Raw genomic sequence first — 20,563 nt, 5'->3', positions numbered from 1 at the left:
CGCACGATCATGTTGACTCATTTCATTCGCTCAATAGCCCTACGAGATCATTTCTGTTACGATCCCCCACTTGATAGAGGAGCAAACAAAGCAAGAAGAGTTATTTGCCTAAAGTCACAGAGTTAGTAAGTAGCAGGCCTGGGATTCAAACCCAGGCAGGCTGGTGTCAAAGCCCTCACTCCTAATCACTATATTACCCCTATGTATCGATGGGGATGATGAATAAGAAAGAGACGTGGCAGGAGGAGGCAGAGGAGGAGGAGGAGAAAAGAAAGCTCCCTGACGCTAACAACCTCCAATGTGTCCAGGGGTCAAAATCTGAGCGGACCAATCAGATTCCCTCTGTGCAGACTCTGCCGTAGAGAAATAGCGGAGGGCGAAATCTTTTGCCGTTGGAGTGGAGACTGAAAAGATGCAAAGACCAGAAAGTAAAGCCCAGGCATAGTTACGGGAAGCTGAAACCACAAGGTAGGTCAGAACAATCCCGAGGCCCCCACCCAGAAGCTCTGATTCAGCAGGCTGGGTGGGACCCAGGTGTCAGCATTTCTAATGGGTGCCTGGGGAGCTTCCCACGAGGGACTGACGGGACCCACTCTGACAAGGCGAGTAGCAGGTCTGTGGAAGGAAAATGAACTGGTGTTTGATGGGGTGGTACTCCCTCCCCTATGCTTCCCACATTTCCCAGCCTTTTGCTGGGGCAGACCACATGACTAATTCTGGCCAAGGGGCTATGGGCAGAAGGGACATACATCAATCACATCTTGGCTAAAGTATCAAAGAGCCAGTGTGCGGCTCTCCAAATGTATCTTCCCTGCCGTGGTATCGGGTGACCTTCCAGTCGGCTAGGTCCCCTGACCACCCTACACATGAGACGGGTGGGGTGAGCAAGAAGCAAACCTCGGTTGGGTTGAGGCCCCGAGATCTCAAGGTTTGCCTGTCACAACCGCGGAGCTGAGCCCACCCGTCAGTACCACACTGTGATACCGCTGTGCTGGAGCCACAGAATGAACTCTTGCACATCCAGACCTGTCCTTCACCTCCAAGCGTTCCTGCCCTTGGGCGGTGATGACATCCGACCTCTCCTATCATGCCACCTGTCTTTACTATAAGCCCCACCTGAGTTAGTGCCTCTGCCTGGCAGCCAGTGTGCCCAACCAGAAGACCCCCAGCCTTCCTGGCGTGGTGGCTTTAAGACATGTCTCTGGACTCGTTGACACCCTCCCACCAAGAGGTGGAGTGTAATTCTCTTCCTCTTGAGTAGGAGCTGGTCTTAATGTCTGGGTCCTACCGCACAGAATGCAGTGCATATGACACCGTGTGACTTCCAGAGCTACAGCAGAAAGGCTAGAGAGCTTCCCTCTTGGCTCCGTTTGGATGCTTGTTCTTGAAACCAGCTACCATGCTGGGAGGCCATAGGGAGAGGTCCCGCGTAGGTATCTCAGCTGACAGCCCCCGCGAAGGTCCCAGGCAACAGCCAGCATCTGCTGCCAGACCCATGCCTCTGAGGTGAATGGGGCCACAGCCACCATGCGACAGCAACCACTTGAGGGACCGACAGCAAGAGTCGCCAGCTGAGCCCAGTCAATCCCCAGGAACATGGGAAACGCGATCTACCGTGATCATGACGGGTTGTTGCAATGAGAAAATGATTGTTGCTGTTTTACATTGGGGGGCAGTTTGGTACACACCAGTATGCAGCCACCACACCCGGGCTCTGCAAGGTGTCACCCCTGGCCCAGGACTGGAAGCTCTGGCGTCACCATAAAGGTGAGCCTCTGGCCATTTCTCATTTGTCACAGTGTAAGTCCCGGGCTGCCTGCCCTAAGCCACTCTGGCTGTCACATCTTCAATGGCTCTTCTCCCCGCTCCTCATTTTTTGGCTTCCAACCTCATCATCCTTTTTCGCATTACCTCCTCTCCTCCCCCTTGGACGCGAGGCTTGGGTGTATACTCCTGTGTTGGCTGCGTTAGCCGAGAAAACCCTGGATTTTCCTCTCTGAGACCAGGATCCACATGCCTCCTCTGGTGCCTACCGTCTGTTTTGGAATACGTGATTTCCAGCCCAGCCCTCTAGGAGCCCACGCCGAAGACGCCACTTCCAGTCCAAGCCCTGACGCCCCAGCCACTGGGCTCAGTCAGACTTTGCTCTGCCCGGGGATCAGGAACTGAACGTCGGTTCCAGATGCGGGGTCTTGGAGAGCAACCAGTACCCCAGCAGAGGGGGAGGCTCAGGGGCTCCAGGTCTGTCTTCCTCGACTGGTGGAGGGGCGGTTGCCAGGGGGTTTTGGTCTGGGCGCCCAGCTGTGGGAAGCCAGGAGAGGCAGCGGGCGCTGGTGGTTGGCCCTGGGCATGGCAGACCAGAGTCTTTCTACTTGAGAAAGACACACAGCCAGGCAGGTATCTCGCTCGATGATGCTTGCTAACAGGCTTGTCTCTCTGTGATAGTCAGAGTTTCACAAATCAGGACACAATCACACAACAGTAATGACAAGCTGCCGTTTACTAGTAGTGAGAACACTGCTGGGTCCAGCGATTTCTGTGCATTCTCTCCTTTAGCCTGACCACCATCCTATGAAGTAGATATTATCATCGTCCCTTCTTTCTTTCAGATGAGGCTCAGAGAGGTTGAGTAGCTAACTGAAAAAAGTAAGTCAGTGGTGGAGCTGGAATGATCACCCGGGTTAACACCCACATATGGAACCAGGAGCATGCAAGTTAAGATCCCAACGCCATACCATTTTGCACCCATTCTACTGACAGCGATGAAGAAGGTTGACAATGCCCGGTGCTGGTGACAATGTGGAGCAACAGGGACTCTCAGACACTGCTGTGGGAGTGTGAGTGGCCCCCACGGTGGAAAACACGTGTCTCATACCGAACCTCCAACTCAACCCTCCACCACACGCCCTGGAGAAACTCTCGTTCCCCGTGCACCGAGGGACGTGAACACCAGTGATCCCAGCAGCACTGATGGGAATAGCCGGAACTGCGACAGCCAGAGCCAGGCAGGAGACAGAAGCCACCCCAGTTATTTTAAGGGAGAGATTTTAATATAGAGAATTGCTAACTAGGTATAAAGTTGTTAACTGGGTGACTAAAGGGTTATAAAAAGAACTCGAAGATATAATGAAGGTAGCGCTTGCAGGAAGCGTTTGCCGCCCCCAGGGCTGAGGGTAAAAAGAAAAGAGACTGAAATTATTAAAATATAGACACAGAGGAGGAGCCCTGGGGAGTAAACTTCAGATATTTGAGAAGGGAGCTCTGCTCAGCTGGGGCTCATGTCTGGCACAGAAGGTTCAGATGAGGCAGGAACTCAGCTTTAGGGAAGGAGGCTCCGGGCCATCCGGAGCTGGTGTCTCTGGCTCTGGAGACAGCCCCCCCCCCCCCCCCCTCCCCCCCCCCCCCCCCCCCCCCCCCCCGCCCCAGGGCCGGGCTCTAGAGCCTTGAGAAGGGAATCTGTGCAGTGAGATAAATAAGCACTTCTGGCTGGGTAGTGCTCCCTGGAGCTGGGGCCCACAGGCAGCTACAGAGAACAGAGATGAAAAAGTAAGCTTTTTCTCTGTGCTCTAGCCCTGCAGTGTCTCTCCAGGCTCACCCTGCTTGCCGGCAAAGTCTAACAAAGTCCAACCCGGAGCGGCTGGTAACGCAGAGATGTGGTTTTCGGGGCCCCACCCCCAGCATCACAGAACAGGGTTTTTTTAAAAAGTATTTCTTTTTAGGGGCGCCTGGGTGGCGCAGTCGGTTAAGCGTCCGACTTCAGCCAGGTCACGATCTCGCGGTCCGTGAGTTCGAGCCCCGCGTCAGGCTCTGGGCTGATGGCTCAGAGCCTGGAGCCTGTTTCTGATTCTGTGTCTCCCTCTCTCTCTGCCCCTCCCCCGTTCATGCTCTGTCTCTCTCTGTCTCAAAAATAAATAAACGTTAAAAAAAAAAAAAGTATTTCTTTTTAGGGGCGCCTGGGGGATTTAAGCATCTGACTCTTGATTTCGGCTCAGCTCATGATCTTACGGGTCGTGGGTTTGAGCCCCACATGGAGCATGGAGCCTGCTTGGGATTCTCTCTCTCTCTCTCTCTCTCTCTCTCTCTCTCTCTCTCTCTCCCCTCTCTCTCTCTGCCCCTACCCCGCTCACACTCTATCTCTCTCAAAGTAAATAAATACACTTAAAAAATTTTAAGTATTTATTTTCAGTTGTGGTAAAATATAACATAAAAGTTGCCATTTTAACCATTTTTCAGGGTGCAGCTCGGTGACATCAAGTATATTCACAGTGTTATGGCCCCACCACCACCACCATCCAACCATAGAACTTTTCTCATCTTGCAAAACTGAAACCGTGGACCCTTTAAACAATAACTCCCCGCTGTCCCTTCCCTAAGCTCCTGGCAGCCAATCTTCTACTCCCTGCCTCTATGGATTGACTATGCAAGGTGCCTCATGCAAATGGGATCGTACAGTGTCCTTCTGTGACCGGCTCATTTCACTTAGCATCATGTCTTCAAGGTTCGCCCATGTTGTAGCACGTGCCAGAATCTCTTTCCTTTTCAAGGCTGATGGATATTCCATTTTAAGTACATACCACATTTTGTTTATCCTCTCAGCTGTGGGATAGAGAAGTCTTTTTTTTTTATATTATCAAACACTGTATTGTATTAAAATCCCAGGTTAGTCTGACTGTAAGCATTGTACATACAACACATCCCCCCCCCTTTGCCTCTGTATATAACAGCTTTACTTTTCCAAAGCCAGAAAAACAATATTCTAACAACATGCAAGTCGATTCTCAAAAATAAAAAGTCCTACCGATCATTGGACCATCGTAACACAAGGCCTTTCACATTTTCGCCTGCCTTATTTTTAAAGTCTTTCTTATAGGCAGATAGAACTTGTCAAAGTTATGACTCCAGCACCGCATACGACAGAGCGTTCTGTCACAGCCCAAACCTCATTGTCTGAGGTTCCAGGACTGTTGCTGCCAATGCCGAGTGCGCAAAATGCCCTTTTCTTATAGCGTTTCTCTTTGCTTCTTTGAACATCTGGGTTGTATTCTTCAGGATCGTTTGGGTTGCACGTGAGGGCAGCCCTACTTAAGTCAGCTTAAGCAGAAACAAATCGGGTGTGCGTGGTGGAGGATGTGGTGGTGGAATTTCCTGGTTGTGTCACTGGAAAGAATGGAAGAGTAACTCACACAATCAGGGACTAAAAAGAGCCAGCGCCCTTCCTCTCTGTCCATCTGTCCTGTGGCCCTTCCTCTACCCCCCCCCCTTTTTTTTTCCTACTGAGGTCAAGTTTTCTTCACCTGGTAGGGAGAACACATGGCCATTTGCAGCACTCCCCCGCCTTGCAACCGCAGTGGAAAGAACATCCAGATAGCGATCCCAGAGAAGGACTGTGATTGGCTCTGTTGAGTCACATGCCCTCCCGTTGGGCCAATCATGTTATTAGGGTGGTTAGGAATGATTATTGGCCAGGCCTGGCCATAGGCCCATCCCTGTGGCTGGAGTGGTGACTGGGCCTGTTGCTTTCAGAGGGAGGAATGTGAAGGCCCTCTGGGAAGACAGAAAACAACTATGGAGTCACTGTGGGGTGGGGGAGGGGGCACTAATTTTCGCCAGGGCAACACCAAACATCCTCTGCGTGGAGCTCTTCCTTTGTCTTGACAATCGCCTTATGAGAAATGCCCAAGGGTAGGATTACTGCTTGCCAGAGGCCACGAATCCACTGGTGTTCACACCCGATATCTTATTTGTGTCTCACCAAAAACCCTGATGAGCCACTGAAAAGGAACCAATGACACGGAGAAGTTGAGTGATGGGTTCAAGGACGCATAGCGGATGAGGGCAGAGAGGAACCCAGAGCCCTGGCTCCCCGACTCCCATTCCAGTGCTCTCTTCCAGCAACATCACAGTCAAAAGCTTGGACAAGCAGGGGGAGAGTTCAAGCCCGGCCTCAGGCCTGGCCAGTTAGTCAAGGGAGGGAGCTTCGCCGGCTATCTGCCCCTTGGAGGAGCTGGGCCAACGCCTTGGAGGAGATGGAGGGGCAGCCCCGGCTTTCAGAGCCTGCTCGAGCTCTGATGGGGGACGTCCCTCTGCTGGACGTGGCATCGTCCCAGTGAGCACTCTTAGCACACAGTTCCTCCAGGACCCTGTGAAGATGCCTCAGTGTGAGCAGTAGTCTCTGGTCCTGAACCTGCATCTCAGCCTAGGAGAGAGAATGAGGGTGAGGGGGCTGGGCAGTCCCCAGAAAGCCTGTTCCTGTCGCTGGCTCCCTGGACACAAACCCACAACCTCACAGGAGCCCTGTCCACCAAAGCCTCAGTTTCTTCATCTGCGAAGTGGAAGGCATTCGCTTCCCTTTCAAGGCTCTCAGGAGGACTGAATGCGTTTGCCCGTTCTCTAAAATACAACGTGCTCAACTACCAAGGTCTGTGAGAACCTTCGTCATCATCATGGTTAAAAAAAAAAAAAATGTTTATTTATTTTTGAGAGAGAGAGCATGAGTGGGGGAGGAGCAGAGAGAGAGAGGGAGGCACAGAATCGGAAGCAGGCTCCAGGCTCTGAGCTGTCAGCCCAGAGCCCGACGCGGGGCTCGAACTCACCAGCTGTGAGATCATGACCTGAGCTGAAGTCGGACGCTCAACCGCTCAACCGACTGAGCCACCCAGGCGCCCCAAATGTTATTCTTATTCACAGCCCCACTCTATGCCTTAATCCTCACTGCAACAAACAAAGCACTTTATAGGCATTAAAGTGAAAGCGACTTCGAGTTAAAACAAAGTAGAGTATACCTTGCAAGCAGGAGGGAGGAGCCCTTTGAAACAGCGATTCTCAACATAAGGTCCAGGGAAAGCTTGGGTCCCCAAAAACCCTTTCAGGGGTCAGGGAGGTCAAAACTACTTTCACTACAATCCTAAGACATGATTTGCCCTTTCCTTTTCATCTTCTTACGAACATAGAGTGGAGTTTTCCAGAAGGTACATGACACATGATATGGCATTTGATGGCATGCATAAGCGGTAAGAGAATCCAGCAAATTTCTATTGTAATGAGCATACTATTGGTTTTTTGGGTTTTTTTAGTTTTATTTACTTTGAGCGAGAGAGAGAGAGAGAGAGAGAGAGAGCATGAGTGGGAGAGAGGCAGAGAGACAGAGGATCCCAAGCAGGCTCCGCACTCCCAGCGTGGAGCCCGAGGCGGGGGTTCGAACTCACGAACCCTGAGATCCTGACCTGAGCTGAAGTCGGTCGCCCAACCAACTGATCCACCCAGGTGCCCCTTCGATCGTTTTTGTTTGTGTGTGTGTGTGTGTGTGTGTGCGTGTGTGTGTGTGTGTGTGTGTTTAATGCATTAAGTAAACACTTGGCATTTCTCAGTTTGGGCTTCTCATTCTATCAACACTGGTCAGCGTAACTCACATGATAAGATGTTAAAACTTCACTTTTCTGACTGGGTAATTCTTACACATGATACAAAATTGCAAAGCCACAAAGGGGCATGTGGTGCCCCTCCACATCCTCCCACCCCATGCTGCACTTCAGTCTGCTCCCCCAAAAGGCACCCCGGGGAATGGCGTCCCTACTGTCTGTCTGTCCGTCTGTCTGTCCCTCCAAGAGGTAATTATTAACATTACTTCTCCATTAGGGTAGTATTTTCTTGTCATGACAAATTACGTCACCAATGTGAATGGAAAGCCACCACAGGCGAGCAGCAGTGGTCCCAACAGAGTAGAGAGAAAACCACCTTCTGAGAACACGGGGGCTCCCCAGGGCCACCTCTTCCTTGATGTTGGGGAAAACCTGAAGTCTGTGTGTTTTGTTTTTTTTTTTTTAATTGTAGGGTTTTCCTGATACACGTTGTCATCCAATCCTTGGCACCAGCTTCAAGCACGGGCTCCTTAGAACGCAGTCAGGCACGCGGCGTGGCCACAGTGTTAGGGGAGGTGGGAGACTCCGTGCCTTTGGACTTGGCCGGAAACCCTGAGCAAACCGGCTTCAACAGGAGGCGGGGGTCCCACTCACCGGGTGAGGGGTCCTGGGGGCTGGAGCTCTGCACTGAAAGCTCTTTCCTGCCTCTGAAATGAATGCCCCTTAGTCATCCGACTGGTTTGCTTTGGCACAGTTCTCTCCCCTCTTTCAGGTCCCACCAGGTGTTTGGGGCTTCCGTGATCCCCATCACGTAAGGGCCACGGGAGGCGGGAGGGCCCTGGACTTTGTCTATGGTAGTGAGTGTTACCATTCTGTTCCCTCTGCCACGCCAAGTCACTGTCCAGGGCTGATCCCTCCCTGCTGGTCAAGTGAAGCCTCTTGGCTGGGCTCCAGGGGTGTCGTTATGGAGTTATGCGACTCCCTGTGATAGAAGACAAAATCGGCTTGACGGGGCAATTTACAAGACCGGGATCGGCAGGTGGAGACTCAAGGCTCCCATCTCTTGGCATCATGTGGAGTGAGGTGCTTGGGCCTGGGAGGCTTCCCCCAGCCCTGCCTTGTTTTTCCTCTTTTTTTTTTTTTTTTTAAATTTTTTTTTTCCAACGTTTATTTATTTTTGGGACAGAGAGAGACAGAGCATGAACGGAGGAGGGGCAGAGAGAGAGGGAGACACAGAATCGGAAACAGGCTCCAGGCTCTGAGCCATCAGCCCAGAGCCCGACGCGGGGCTCGAACTCACGGACTGCGAGATCGTGACCTGGCTGAAGTCGGACGCTTAACCGACTGCGCCACCCAGGCGCCCCTGTTTTTCCTCTTTATGTGGTGAGAGAGAGGTACCTTAGCAGGTGGAAATCGGACTTTGGGTTCAGGCACCAAGCAGACTCAGCGTGGGTGCCCGGGGTTCAGGGGAGCGTAGGGAAGGCCCCTGCCCAGCCTCTGGATCCCTGGGGACTGTGAGAAGCTGCAGCTCCCACTGATGGAGTCCCCCCACCCCCACCATGAGAAGCCCTACTGGGTCAGCCCCTCCCACTGGGGTGAGGACAGGGTTGCTGGCCTGTTACCTGGCAACCGAGAAGGTCATTTTTGGACAATCCCACCTGTCCCTCCCCTGACTAAAAAGCTGGGCTATTGGGATCCAAACCTTGGGTGCCTTCTGAGATTCCCTGAACCACTTCTTTCTCTCTCTTGGCCGGTGTCCTCATGAGCTCTGGGGCATCCCTCTGTTTTTGGACTTGGAGAAAACAGCACGAAGAGAGGCATACGGCCTGGCTTCCGGAGCAGCCAGCAAGGAACCAAGTAACGTAATCCATGAATTCAGGAGGGGTAATGCCCAGGGGGTGGACCCTTACCCACAGGAAACAGGAGACAGGAGTGAGCTGGGCAAGTACAGTTTCTCCTCTGTCCCCTTCCCCCAGGGTGCAGATTCCCCTTTAATCCCTGCATCCTGCAGAGAACATTGCAGCCAGGAAAACCGGCTGCGGAGAGAGCACTGGGCCTCTTGAGGTTCCTTCCGAAGTGGTGGCCTGCTTGGTGACACAGTGCATCGCCTCACATGGCATCGCCCTTTGCCACCACCCCCTCTTTCCCTCGTTCTCACCTCTCTAGGCTGCGCCTCCAAATATATCGCTCGTATCCCAATCCTTGTGCAGGTTTCTTCTCTCTAGAGGGCCCGGGCTAGGACAGTGGGTGTGCCCAACCTCCCCCTACCCCCCACCCCCCGGGGCGAGCCTTGTGATAGCCAAGCAGACACTAAGGGAATTACACCTGCCTCCTTACCAAACTATGACAGTAACCCCAGCAATGTCGGTTCTATTGCCATCCCATTTTTATGGTAAGGAAATTGAGGTTTACAGGGGTCAAGTCACTTGCTGGAGGCCACACAGCAGCAGAGCTGGGCGCGCTCCCAGGACTCGGTGTAATTCTAAGGCCAGTCTGGCCAGCACTGCACCCAGAGCCTCCTCCTATGTAGGCCACGACCTACTTATCCCAGCACCTGAGACGGCGATTGTGTGCTTCATGGCTGGTATCAGAGGGGAAACCTGCGGGGCCTATCCCCTGGTTCCAGGCTCTGCCCCCCAACAAGGGGCCCTAGGAGGGGGGGCCCAGGGAACCTAGGAAGACATGGGTGGGGTCGTCAGGTAAAAAGAAATGCGAGGTCTTACCAGCTCCTTTCTCAGCCACTCCAGGGTCTGCCCAAGACTTGGGGTTGGCTCTTCTGCTGTTTCCATCTCAGTGTCCTTGGAGGAGACCTTGATACTGACCCGGTGATGGGCCCGAGGGGCCTTTGATTTGTACAGTCTCCTACCTGCTTCAAGCAGGGAGCAGGGTCCGCCTCAGTCACTGAGGATGGAGTTAATGAGAGCAGGAAGTGGCTTACGTTGGAAAATGTGGCTGGTTTTTTTTTTTTTTTTTTTTTTTTTTTTAAAGGGCTTCAGTGCTCTGAACGGTATAAGGAGGGAAGGAAGGGGTCCACTGGGGTATGGGCACCTCAGTGCCCAGTGGTTCCGGAATCCAAGGTCTGACGCCAAGAGGATCATAGTGACTGTAAAGCTTTAAATAATGACAATGATTACTATATGATTAATGATTAATTAATAATTATGAGACTAGGTGGCTCTTTCTGAAGGCTGGGTTTGCTCTGAGTGCTTTATATATATCTGATCCCATTTGGGGCAGATAGCGCATCCGTGTCCCTAATCCCCGCCCTCCGTCCTCACCTCTCCACAGAGTCTCGATAAAGGGACATCTTCACTTTCCAGGTCCCCTTGCTCCTGGGGTGTCCTTGCCCCCATTTCTAGAAAAGGAGATCAAAGCGGAAATTTGCTGTTAGACTTCTAAGAAAACTTATCTTCCCGATAAAAGGAAAAATGTCAATGAAGCTCCCCCTTGTACTCCTACTGTCTTCCCCTTCCTTCAGCCTGGAATGTGGATGTGATGCCTGGAGCTACGGGAATCGTCTTGCAACCTAAGACAGAGACCAAAAAAATCGTGGAGACATTAGAAACCACTGAGCTGGGGCGCCTGGGTGGCGCAGTCGGTTAAGCGTGCGACTTCAGCCAGGTCACGATCTTGCAGTCCGTGAGTTCGAGCCCCGCGTCGGGCTCTGGGCTGATGGCTCAGAGCCTGGAGCCTGTTTCCGATTCTGTGTCTCCCTCTCTCTCTGCCCCTCCTCCGTTCATGCTCTGTCTCTCTCTGTCCCAAAAATAAATAAAAACGTTGAAAAAAAATTAAAAAAAAAAAAAAGAAACCACTGAGCCACAGAATCACCAACAGCATCTGCCTATTATGTGAGATGATAAAACCTCCTTTTTAATTGGGCAAACACAGGCCAACAGATACACCATTTATTCTTCACAACATACTGTGAAGTGGGTATACTTTAAGTTGTTTCTTTCAACAAACACGTATTGACATTACTACGTGCCAAGTTCTGCTCTCGGCTTTGGGGCTATGTCCCCGAATCAAATGTCCTGGAGGACATCATAATGGATGGAGAAAACAGTGATCACATTGATATTATGATGGAAATACACAGGATCTATGCCTACATAGAGTTTAAAATAACTTATTCTGTCCACATGAACGAGGTACCCCAAACTAAGAATTAACATGGCGGTCCCAGATAAAGAGCAGAGGGGACCAGCAAAACTCATTTCAGGAGGACTTGCCCTCAAGCCAGGCTGCACAATCTGTCCACAAAGCTTCCCTCCAGAGGACTTCAGAATTCAGAATTACGAGACGCACAAGGAAACCATCAACCATAAGTGAGAGTCAGCAGACGTCATCGACGGCAGGGTTAGGCCCCTCTTTTCCGAGCAACTTCAAAGGAAGACAACAACAAAGTATTTTGCAAGGAATTAAATTTGTACAAGAAAGAATAAAAACATAAGGGAAAAGCATCTTTAAAAAGGCAGACTCGGGGCACCTGGGTGGCTCAGTTGGTTAAGTGTCCGACTCTTGATTTTGGCTCAGGTCATGAGCCAAATGAATAAACATGAAAAATAAATAAACATTTTTTTTAAAAAGGCAGATTCAAAAAAGAACTAAATAGAATTTATAGAAGCAAAAATGAAAGCAAACGTGTATAAATGAAATAAAAAAAGAGTGTACCTTTGGAGTAGTCCCAGAAGACAGAGCGAGGGTAGTGAGTACAGGACCTAGGGAGGCAGCCTGGGACTCCATGGGAGGAAACTTCTGCATAGAATTCTGCCAAGGTGGCATTCAGTGGAGTGCCCAGGGCAGCCTGGATGCTGAGGGAAGGGGAGGAGCTCCACTGGCTTGGAGGCGGGACCTGAGGCTCCTTCCAAGCATGAGATGGACCAGACAGGAAAGGGTGGCCATTCAGGAAGCCAGGACACCTGGCTGGGGTATGTAACCCCAGCTCTTCCAAACTTTGCATGTGAACTTGGACCTCATCCTTTCCATCTTAGGTATAATGAGATTCAAAGTAGTTACTAAATTGAGTTGTAAGAAATGTCACATTTCTTGTGCCCTGGGGTTTACAGCCTGAGATGCATTCTGCCACATGCAGAACAGACTTTGGGTGCAATTTCTCCTGGTTCCGTGGTCACTCTTTAGAACCAGAGAGGGTCCAAGAAACTCTCGTCTGCCACGTTGGCCAGAAACAATTTCTTCCAGGCTGTGTGTCACATGACCCTGTAGTGCCCCCAGCCGGAGGCAGCCATCTACAGATGGGACAGGACGGGGTGGTTTGTGGGTCACGGTGTGAAAGGAGCTGAGCCCGGGGTGGTGACCAAATGACCCAATCAGATCTTCTCTCTGAGAAGGTGAATTTGCAAAGATGGACAATCCAAAACTGAATTGTGTAACAAAGCTCTCCAAAACTCCATCCCTTCAAACAGCAGTCATTTATTTTCGCTCTTGAGTTTGTGGGTCAACTGGGATGGTCTGCGGATCTGCAGCCCCGAGCCCGCTTTGTGGAATCACTGGGTTACTGGGCCATGTTTTCCTCTTGGCAATGGCAAAGGGTAAGAGGGCAGGTGGAACCATACAAAGCCTCTTAAAGCCTAGACTCGGGACTGCCACCGTTTTCTTTGCCACGTGCCACTGGACAAAGGGAATCATCTGGCCAAGCTCAAGGTTAAGACGCAGGGATGTGCACTCCACCTGCAAAGAGATCCTGGCAAGCATGTGGAGTTAGGGAGGAGTGGAGAAGAGGGAGCGCCAATTCTAGACCAGGAAGGAAGTTAGTTCAGGAGGGGGGCCCTGGACCTTGGGGGGGCCCAGAGGGAAGGTGGCAAGCAGAAACCAGGAAGTGGCAGGAGCTGGAGGCAGAAAGAATTGCTGTGGCAGTGGCAGGAGACGCGGAAAGAACCAGAGAGACGGTGATTTCGGAATGACGGTTGAAGGATAATCTAGGACCACCAACATTTATTGACCTTCTGCTCTAGACCAGGCATCACGCTAAGCCCTTGACATACAGAACTCCGTTTCATCCTCAAAATCTTATGGCCGCAGTTCCCAAACCATGTGCCAAGGCACCCCAAGGGACTGCAGAATACTCACGGAGGCACTGCGAAATATTTTTAAACTTTGAGGGAGATACAAAAACCTCTAGTGACTACTGTACAAGCTACTATTAAGGTGTTTGAACCTAAATGTTTAACAAACAGCCCTTAGGTGTTTCTTTGAGGCTGGCACACTGTGAAGAAAACACTGAGCTTTGGGGCGCCTGCGTGGCTCAGTCGGTTAAGCATCTGACTTCGGCTCTGGTCACGATCTCGCGGTTCGTGAGTTCAAACCCCGCATCGGGCTCTGGGACCCCAGCTGGGGGCCTGGAGCCTGCTTCAGATTCTGTGTCTCCCTCTGTCTGCCCCTCCCCTGTTCACGTTCTCTCTCTCTCTCTCAAGAATAAACAAACATTAAAAAAATTTTTTTAAAATTACTGAGATGCTAAGGGTGCTGTGAACTTCTGCCTATAAGGTCGGTACCATTGTTCTCTGCACTTCATAGTTGGTCATAGATAGATCCTATTATCAACCTCTTTTACCGATGAGGAAACTGAGGCTCAAAGTGGCATGGATTTTTCTAGGATCAACCAAGCAGGTGAACAACAGGGCTGGAACCAGAACCTGTCCTCCCTGACCTGCATGGGAGGATCTTGCTTGATGTTACAAAGTAGTGGGGTGGGGGTGGGGGGTCGTGCAGGGTGCTCAAACCAGGCCACGTTCTGTCCCCCTGGGCAGGCCCGGTGGCTTCTCCGCCCGACACAGTAGTGGTGTTGCTAGGAGCTCTTGGCACTTAGAATCTCACGCTTCGTCCTTGGCCTTTAGCACTGATGCCTCATCACCCTGGAAAGCCATTTCTCGTGGTTAACTCGTTTTGATGCATTTTCATTGATTTTTAATCCCACTCTCAAGATGCTGGCTCATAGCACATTTTACTTCACAGACGCAGCAAGGCTTGGCACACAGGGATAAGTCTGGTGGAGCCGGGAGGCCCGGAAAGGGAGAAGCTTAAATCCCGGAGGGGGGGGGGGGAAGGTCCTCACCAAATAAAAAAGCCAGAATGGCCATCCATTCATCATCCATGGGCAGCTAATAACATGGCTTCCATGTGCCAAACCCTCCACTGGGTGCCGTGGGTATATAGTGGTGAGCAAGAAAGACCACGCACGTGACCTCTGGGGCTTATAAGGTCTATTAGCAATCAGATGGTTCGAAAATTGTTCTTTATACTACAAGAATGGCATAGATATAGATGTAGATATAGATATAGATATAAATTAGGTATATAGATATAGAGGATATAGACATAGATATAGATACAGATATAGATACAGATATAGATATAGATGTAGATATAGATATAGATATAGATATAGATATAGATATAGATATAGATAGACATTGAATTAATGAATGAATTTGCAGACGAAGAAACTGCTCCACTGGAAATGTGAATTGCCCATGCAAGTCAGCAACTATGGTAAAGCAGGGTGTCCCTCAATATCCCTTCTTCCACTCACACATGGCAAAACACTACATTCCCAGACTCCCTTGCAGGTGTAAATGCGGCCACGTGACTCAATCCTGGCGGATGGGACAGGAATGGAACCGATGGGTGCAGTCTCTGGGCTGTGCCCTTAAGAAGAAGGCGGAGGAAGGTTCCTGCCCTCTCCCCTTGTCCTCCTTCTGCGGATTGGACGTAGTGAGTAGTCGGAAGGGCTGGAGCAGCCATCTTGGACCACAAGGTAGGAGATGGCAGAGCGACAAGATAGAAGGAAGCTGGGTCTCTTGTGATTGGTGAAGCCACCAGCCAGCCTTGACTGCCAAGTGCACTTTATTTATTTATTTTTATTTTTTTCCAAAGTTTATTTATTTTTTTGGGGACAGAGAGAGACAGAGCATGGACGGGGGAGGGGCAGAGAGAGAGGGAGACACAGAATCGGAAACAGGCTCCAGGCTCCGAGCCATCAGCCCAGAGCCCGACGCGGGGCTCGAACTCACGGACCGCGAGATCGTCACCTGGCTGAAGTCGGACGCTTAACCGACTGCGCCACCCAGGCGCCCCACTGCCAAGTGCACTTTAACATGAGAGAGAAATCAGGTCATGATTGTTTCGGGTCTCTTTAGTACAGGAGTTAAGCCAGTGTCCCATAAATACAGCAGCAGAAGCCGGGCCCTTGATTTCCCCTCCGTCACGTCCTTTCTACAATCTCCTCTCACCTATGTGTTTTATTTTCTCACACACGTTTTCTTGGCCATGACCTGATCTGCTCCTCTGTGAAGTTCGCAAGCACGTGCGAACATGCCAAACCCAGGGAGCACAAGAATGGAGTACAGCTGGCTTGGGAGGCCCGACACCCCCTCTCCTTCTGTGGCCGCGTGTCCCCTTCCAGCAGGGCCCCACTTGGGCCCAGACAAACAAGACCGGTAATCCATCACTTGTCTGCTGCCTGAGCCCTGTATCTCTGCATTCGTAGGTCCCGGAGCCCGGGCCCGGCACCCCGCGTCCTGTAGCAAATGCTCCCCGAGCCGTGTCCATATCCTCTCAACACCCACCTTCTCTGTATGTGTCCAGCCCTCCTACCGCAAAGCACGCCTGACCCTCTGCTTCCGAAACGTGCTTGACCTGTGCGGAGGACCTGTACGGACCGGAGCACGGGAACAGCCCTCCGCAACGACGAGCCGCGGTCAGTGGGTAGAGACCTCCCTTCCCTCGGCGCTCGGGAATCCAGCTGGACCGAGCCTCAGCTGCCCACAGCGATCACAGGCTCGTCGATGCACCTGCAGTGTGTTAGAAGCCTTCCCTTCTCTCTCACTTTCCCATTCCATCTGCTGCGCCCCCTGGGACCACCTCCCAAATAAGCCCCTTGCCCTCAAAGTCTTGCCTCAGGTCTGCTTCTCAGGGAACTGAGCCCACAATACGTCCTATCCTCGGGTGCCCTGTACACATGGGTCCCGTGCATCTCTTTCTGAGCACACCTGTGCTGCCCTTGAGTGTCCTATGCGTGGTATACTAGTCCCTGGTACACAAGTGCCCCGTATACGTGTGCCTTACACACACCTGTCCCATGTCCAGGCATCACAGTCCTACATCCCTACCTCCTAGGTCAGGGGAGTGTGGCCCCTGCCCCCAACGAGGTGGTGGAGACTCGAGTGAAGCAGAATGAGACAGGGGGAAGAAGGCCCCCTTGACCCCAGCGGGCCTTGGGGGCGACTCGGATGCAAGTTGCCTGGTTCTTCCGAGCCCCGGTTCCCTCTCCTGGTGAATAAGCTCCAGCTCTAAGCTGTCCTGGGGCCAGGGAAGACGACCCAGCACGGGGACTGGTGGCACGCAGGAGGTGCTCCCTCAAGGCCCCCCCTCCTTTCTTCCTGGGCCCACCTTCTCCCGAGGGGTGCTTTAAATGCAGCTAACCCAGTGCCTCCAGCGCCCGGAGCCTGTGCTGCCCTGGGGAGAAGGACCCGTGGATGAGAGAAGACGAGGTCCCTGTCCTCACGGAGCTGCCAGGTGGAGGGGCTCGCTTTTGCAGAGCCTGGGGATAGGACTCTCCATTCCCCTTCTTTTTTTCTCTCCAGGGCAGGGAGAAATCACAGCACCCAGGTTTTTCACTCCCCAAGGCCGGGAGCTCCAGACTGACCAGGTGGAGAGGAAGGAAAAGAGGGCCGAGGTGGCTGAAGAGATAGGGGTGTGTGTGTGTGTGTGTGTGTGTGTGTGTGTGCGCGCGCGTGCGCGCGCTCTCTCTCTCTCTCCAGGGCCTGATGCATACACAGCCACCACCTCATTTCCTCCGGTCCCTGAACCGTGTCCCATTACCGTGATATCAGAGCCACTCCCTAAAAGCATCAGAGCTCCAGGAAAACCAGGTGAGCCAGGATGGTACCAGAGGTAAATATAAAACGAGTGAGCCCACCCAAACACCAGAACTCAGCAAGATGCCCAGAGACGGACGAAAGTGAGTGCGGTAGGGCACAGTAGGATGTGGCTGGAACTTGAGGTCTATCTGAGGTCCCCAAATCAATCTGAAGTCAGTGGTTCTGGTTGTACTTCTGCTAACCCTCAGTGTGGCCATAGGACAACCTTTTTTCTCTTTGGCCACTCATGTATTTTCTTTCTTTTTTTTTTTTTAATTTTTTTAAATGTTCATTTTTGAGAGACAGAGTGTTAGCGGGGGGGGGGGGGGGGGTGGCGTGGGGAGGGGGGCAGAGAGACAGGGAGACACAGAATCCGAAGCAGGCTCCAGGCTCCCAGTGGTCAGCACAGAGCCCGACGCGGGGCTTGAACTCACGAACTGCGAGATCATGACCTGAACCGAAGTCGGACGCCCAACCGACTGAGCCACCCAGGTGCCCCCACTCATGTACTTTCTTCTCAATTTTTGCCTACTACCTCTACATTGATTTACTTATACTGTATATGTCTTTAAACTGACCATATTAGAGAGGAATGGTTCCTCTGACAGAAAATCCCAACTAATACTGTTTCCATAAGATAGGGGTTTATTTCTCTCACAAATAAAAGTTTGGGAAACTATTCCATGATCATCTGGGATCCAGATTCCTTTAATTTTGTTGCTTCTCCATCTTAATGTGCTTCCACCTCATGGTGCAATATGGCTGCACAAGCTCCAACTATCAGGTCTGCATCCCGGCAGCAGGAACAACAAAAGAAGAGAAGGAGGGCATATCCACTTGCTTTGAGAACACTTAATACATGGAGTGCCTGTGTGGCTCAGTCAGTTAAGGGTCTGACTCTTGATTTTGGCTCAGGTTGTGAGATCAAGGCTGGCATCAGGCTCTGTTCTGGGTGTGGAGCCTGCTTAAGATTCTCTCCCTTTCTCTCTCTCTCTCTCTCTCTCTCTCTCTCTCTCTCTCTCTCTTCCTCTCTCTCTCTGCCTCTCCCCCTCGACCCCTCCCCCACTCACACATGTGCGTGCTCTCTCTCTCTCAACCCCTGCCCACCCCCCACAATACATTTTGCCCACACACTACCTCCTCTGATAGTCTAATGGCTTAGTGTTCATTTGGTCACATCTAACTGCAAGGGAGGCTGGGAAATGGAATCCTTCTTCAAAGGGCACTGTGCCAGGTAGTAATCAAGGGTCCCATCCCAGTGGGAGAAAGGGAGAGTAAATATTAGAGGAAACCAGCAGACTATGTTGCCCCAACTTTTATAGAGACTCATATTTTCTTCTGTTTCACTCTAAGCTATATTATCCACAATATGTCTGGTTTCATGAACTAGTTATATATTTTCTAAAACACATTAAAATAAATACCTAGCCACACACACACACACACACGCACACACACACACACACACACACACACACACAGATATCTGTGTATAGATATAGATACACTCTAGAGGTGTGAGACTGTTACCATCCCCGGTGATCTGTGCCTGTTGATATTCATACCCTTATGTACACCCCTCCCCTCGACTCTGGACTAGACTGTCACCTGCACTAAAAGCAACAGAATACAGCAGAAGTGACAGTGTGCCTGTTTCAAACCTCAGCTTTAAGAAGCTCCAACAGCTTCTTCTTTCATACCCGGGGGAGAGTCGGGGGCCATTATCAAATCTCTGACCACCTTGAGACCGCCATTGTGTGAGGAAGCCCAAGATAATTATCTAGTGACCACATGGAAGAGAACAGAACAATCCATCTGACAGCTGACAGTGAGAACCAAGTCCCACATACGTGGTGATGTCTGAGTGTTTCCGGCCACCTCCCAGCTGTCTGGACCGTTCCAGCTGACACAGAATTGAGCTGTCCCTACTGAGCCCAGCCCAAAACTGAGCAAATAGATGGTGGTTTTCTTTTAAGCTGTTAAGTTTTGGGATGGTTTGTTATGCAGCAATATATAACTAAAACACATTTATCTATAGAACACCTAAAATCATGTTATGCATCATTGCTCTTTTGGAAAATTCTGGATTAAGTGATGCTCTAATGTTCTAGAAGAGCGCACACACTCTCTCAGACTCAGATATCACCAGATAGATGCACAAACAGGAAATTGATCGGAGATAGTGGCATGCCAACACGACCACAATAATCTCCCAAAGGGTCTCTGTTTCTCTCTTGTCCCACCTGGGAGTAGCTGAAGAGAGAATGTTTTTAAAATGCAGATCTGATCACAGCACTCTCCTGCTTACCACTCACGGCAGTGTGCAGAAGGGGTCTCCTCAGGTCTGACTACACACTCAGATTCCACAGATGACCACGAGCCACACTTGACGTTGACCTACTCTGAAGGATACAGGACAGGAACCTTAGCTTGCTAGCGAGGCACTCGAAGAATGCTAGCACCAGGCACTTCTGTCAGTGGGGGCCTCATGGGAGCCAACACCTTTGCACCTGCCGGATGATACGAGTCACCGTCCTCAGGAAGCCCAAAGTACGATTTGCCACCAAGTAGTTATCATTCCTTTCAGTCCAGATGTAGTTTACCAATCTCTCTTCCTGTTTTAATTTAAATTATTATTTAAACAATTTTTTTAACGTTTAGTTTATTTTTCAGACAGAGAGACAGAGCATGAGCGGGGGAGGGGCAGAGAGAGAGGGAGACACAGAATCCGAAGCAGGCTCCAGGCTCTGAGCTGTCAGCACACAGCCCGACGCGGGGCTCGAACTCACAGATGGTGAGCCAAGTCAGACGCTCGACCGACTGAGCCACCCAGGAGCCCCTTAAATTATTTTTTAAGAACAATTTTAGATTTATAGAAAAACTGGGAAGGTAGTATAGAGAGTTCCCATATATCTGGTGCCCAGTTTCCCCTACTATTAACGTCTCACATTAGTACAGGACGCTGGTTACAATGAATGAACCAATACATTATTAGTAGCTAATGTCCATACTTACTCAGAGTTCCTTAGTATTCACCAGTGTCCTTTTTCTGGCCAGGATACCACACGACATGTCTCTTTAGGCTCCTCTTGGCTGTGACAGTTCCTCAGGCTTTCCTTGTTTTGGATGACCTTGACAGTCCTGTGAAGTGGTCAGGCATTCTGCAGAATGTGCCTCAACTGGGATTTGTCTGATGTTTATCTCATAAGTAGACTGGGGTTGTGGGTCTGGGGGGGAAGAACACTGAGGTAAAGTGCCATTCCCATGACATTGCTTCAAGGGTACATGCTATCAACACAACTGGCTGATGTTGACCTTGATCACGCG

At 51.0% G+C, this 20,563-nt stretch overlaps 1 protein-coding gene across 1 annotated transcript; it reads right to left on the bottom strand.

Moving 5' to 3' along the window:
- Window positions 1–4,166: 4,166 nt before the first annotated feature.
- CA3H20orf202 (chromosome A3 C20orf202 homolog) lies at window positions 4,167–20,563 on the bottom strand. The gene is made up of 3 exons (XM_043602702.1): window positions 20,252–20,563; window positions 10,082–10,884; window positions 4,167–6,196 (listed from the first exon to the last, which is right to left on the bottom strand). The coding sequence occupies exons 2-3, from the start codon at window positions 10,145–10,147 to the stop codon at window positions 5,963–5,965; spliced, it is 300 nt and encodes a 99-aa protein (XP_043458637.1). The 5' UTR covers window positions 10,148–10,884; window positions 20,252–20,563; the 3' UTR covers window positions 4,167–5,962.

Source organism: Prionailurus bengalensis, chromosome A3, assembly GCF_016509475.1.
Source record: "Prionailurus bengalensis isolate Pbe53 chromosome A3, Fcat_Pben_1.1_paternal_pri, whole genome shotgun sequence".
NCBI lineage: Eukaryota > Metazoa > Chordata > Mammalia > Carnivora > Felidae > Prionailurus > Prionailurus bengalensis.
The sequence above is the reverse complement of the archived record's forward strand: the minus strand, read 5'-3'. Positions and strand labels throughout refer to the sequence as shown.

Bases quoted from the DNA above. Each gene is read 5' to 3' on its own strand.
- CA3H20orf202 (XM_043602702.1), bottom strand. From the start codon at position 10,147: ATGGAAACAGCAGAAGAGCCAACCCCAAGTCTTGGGCAGACCCTGGAG. The intron at 6,197-10,081 runs GTAAGACCTCGC...TCTCTCTCCTAG, and splicing joins AGTGGCTGAGAAAGGAGCTG to GCTGAGATGCAGGTTCAGGA.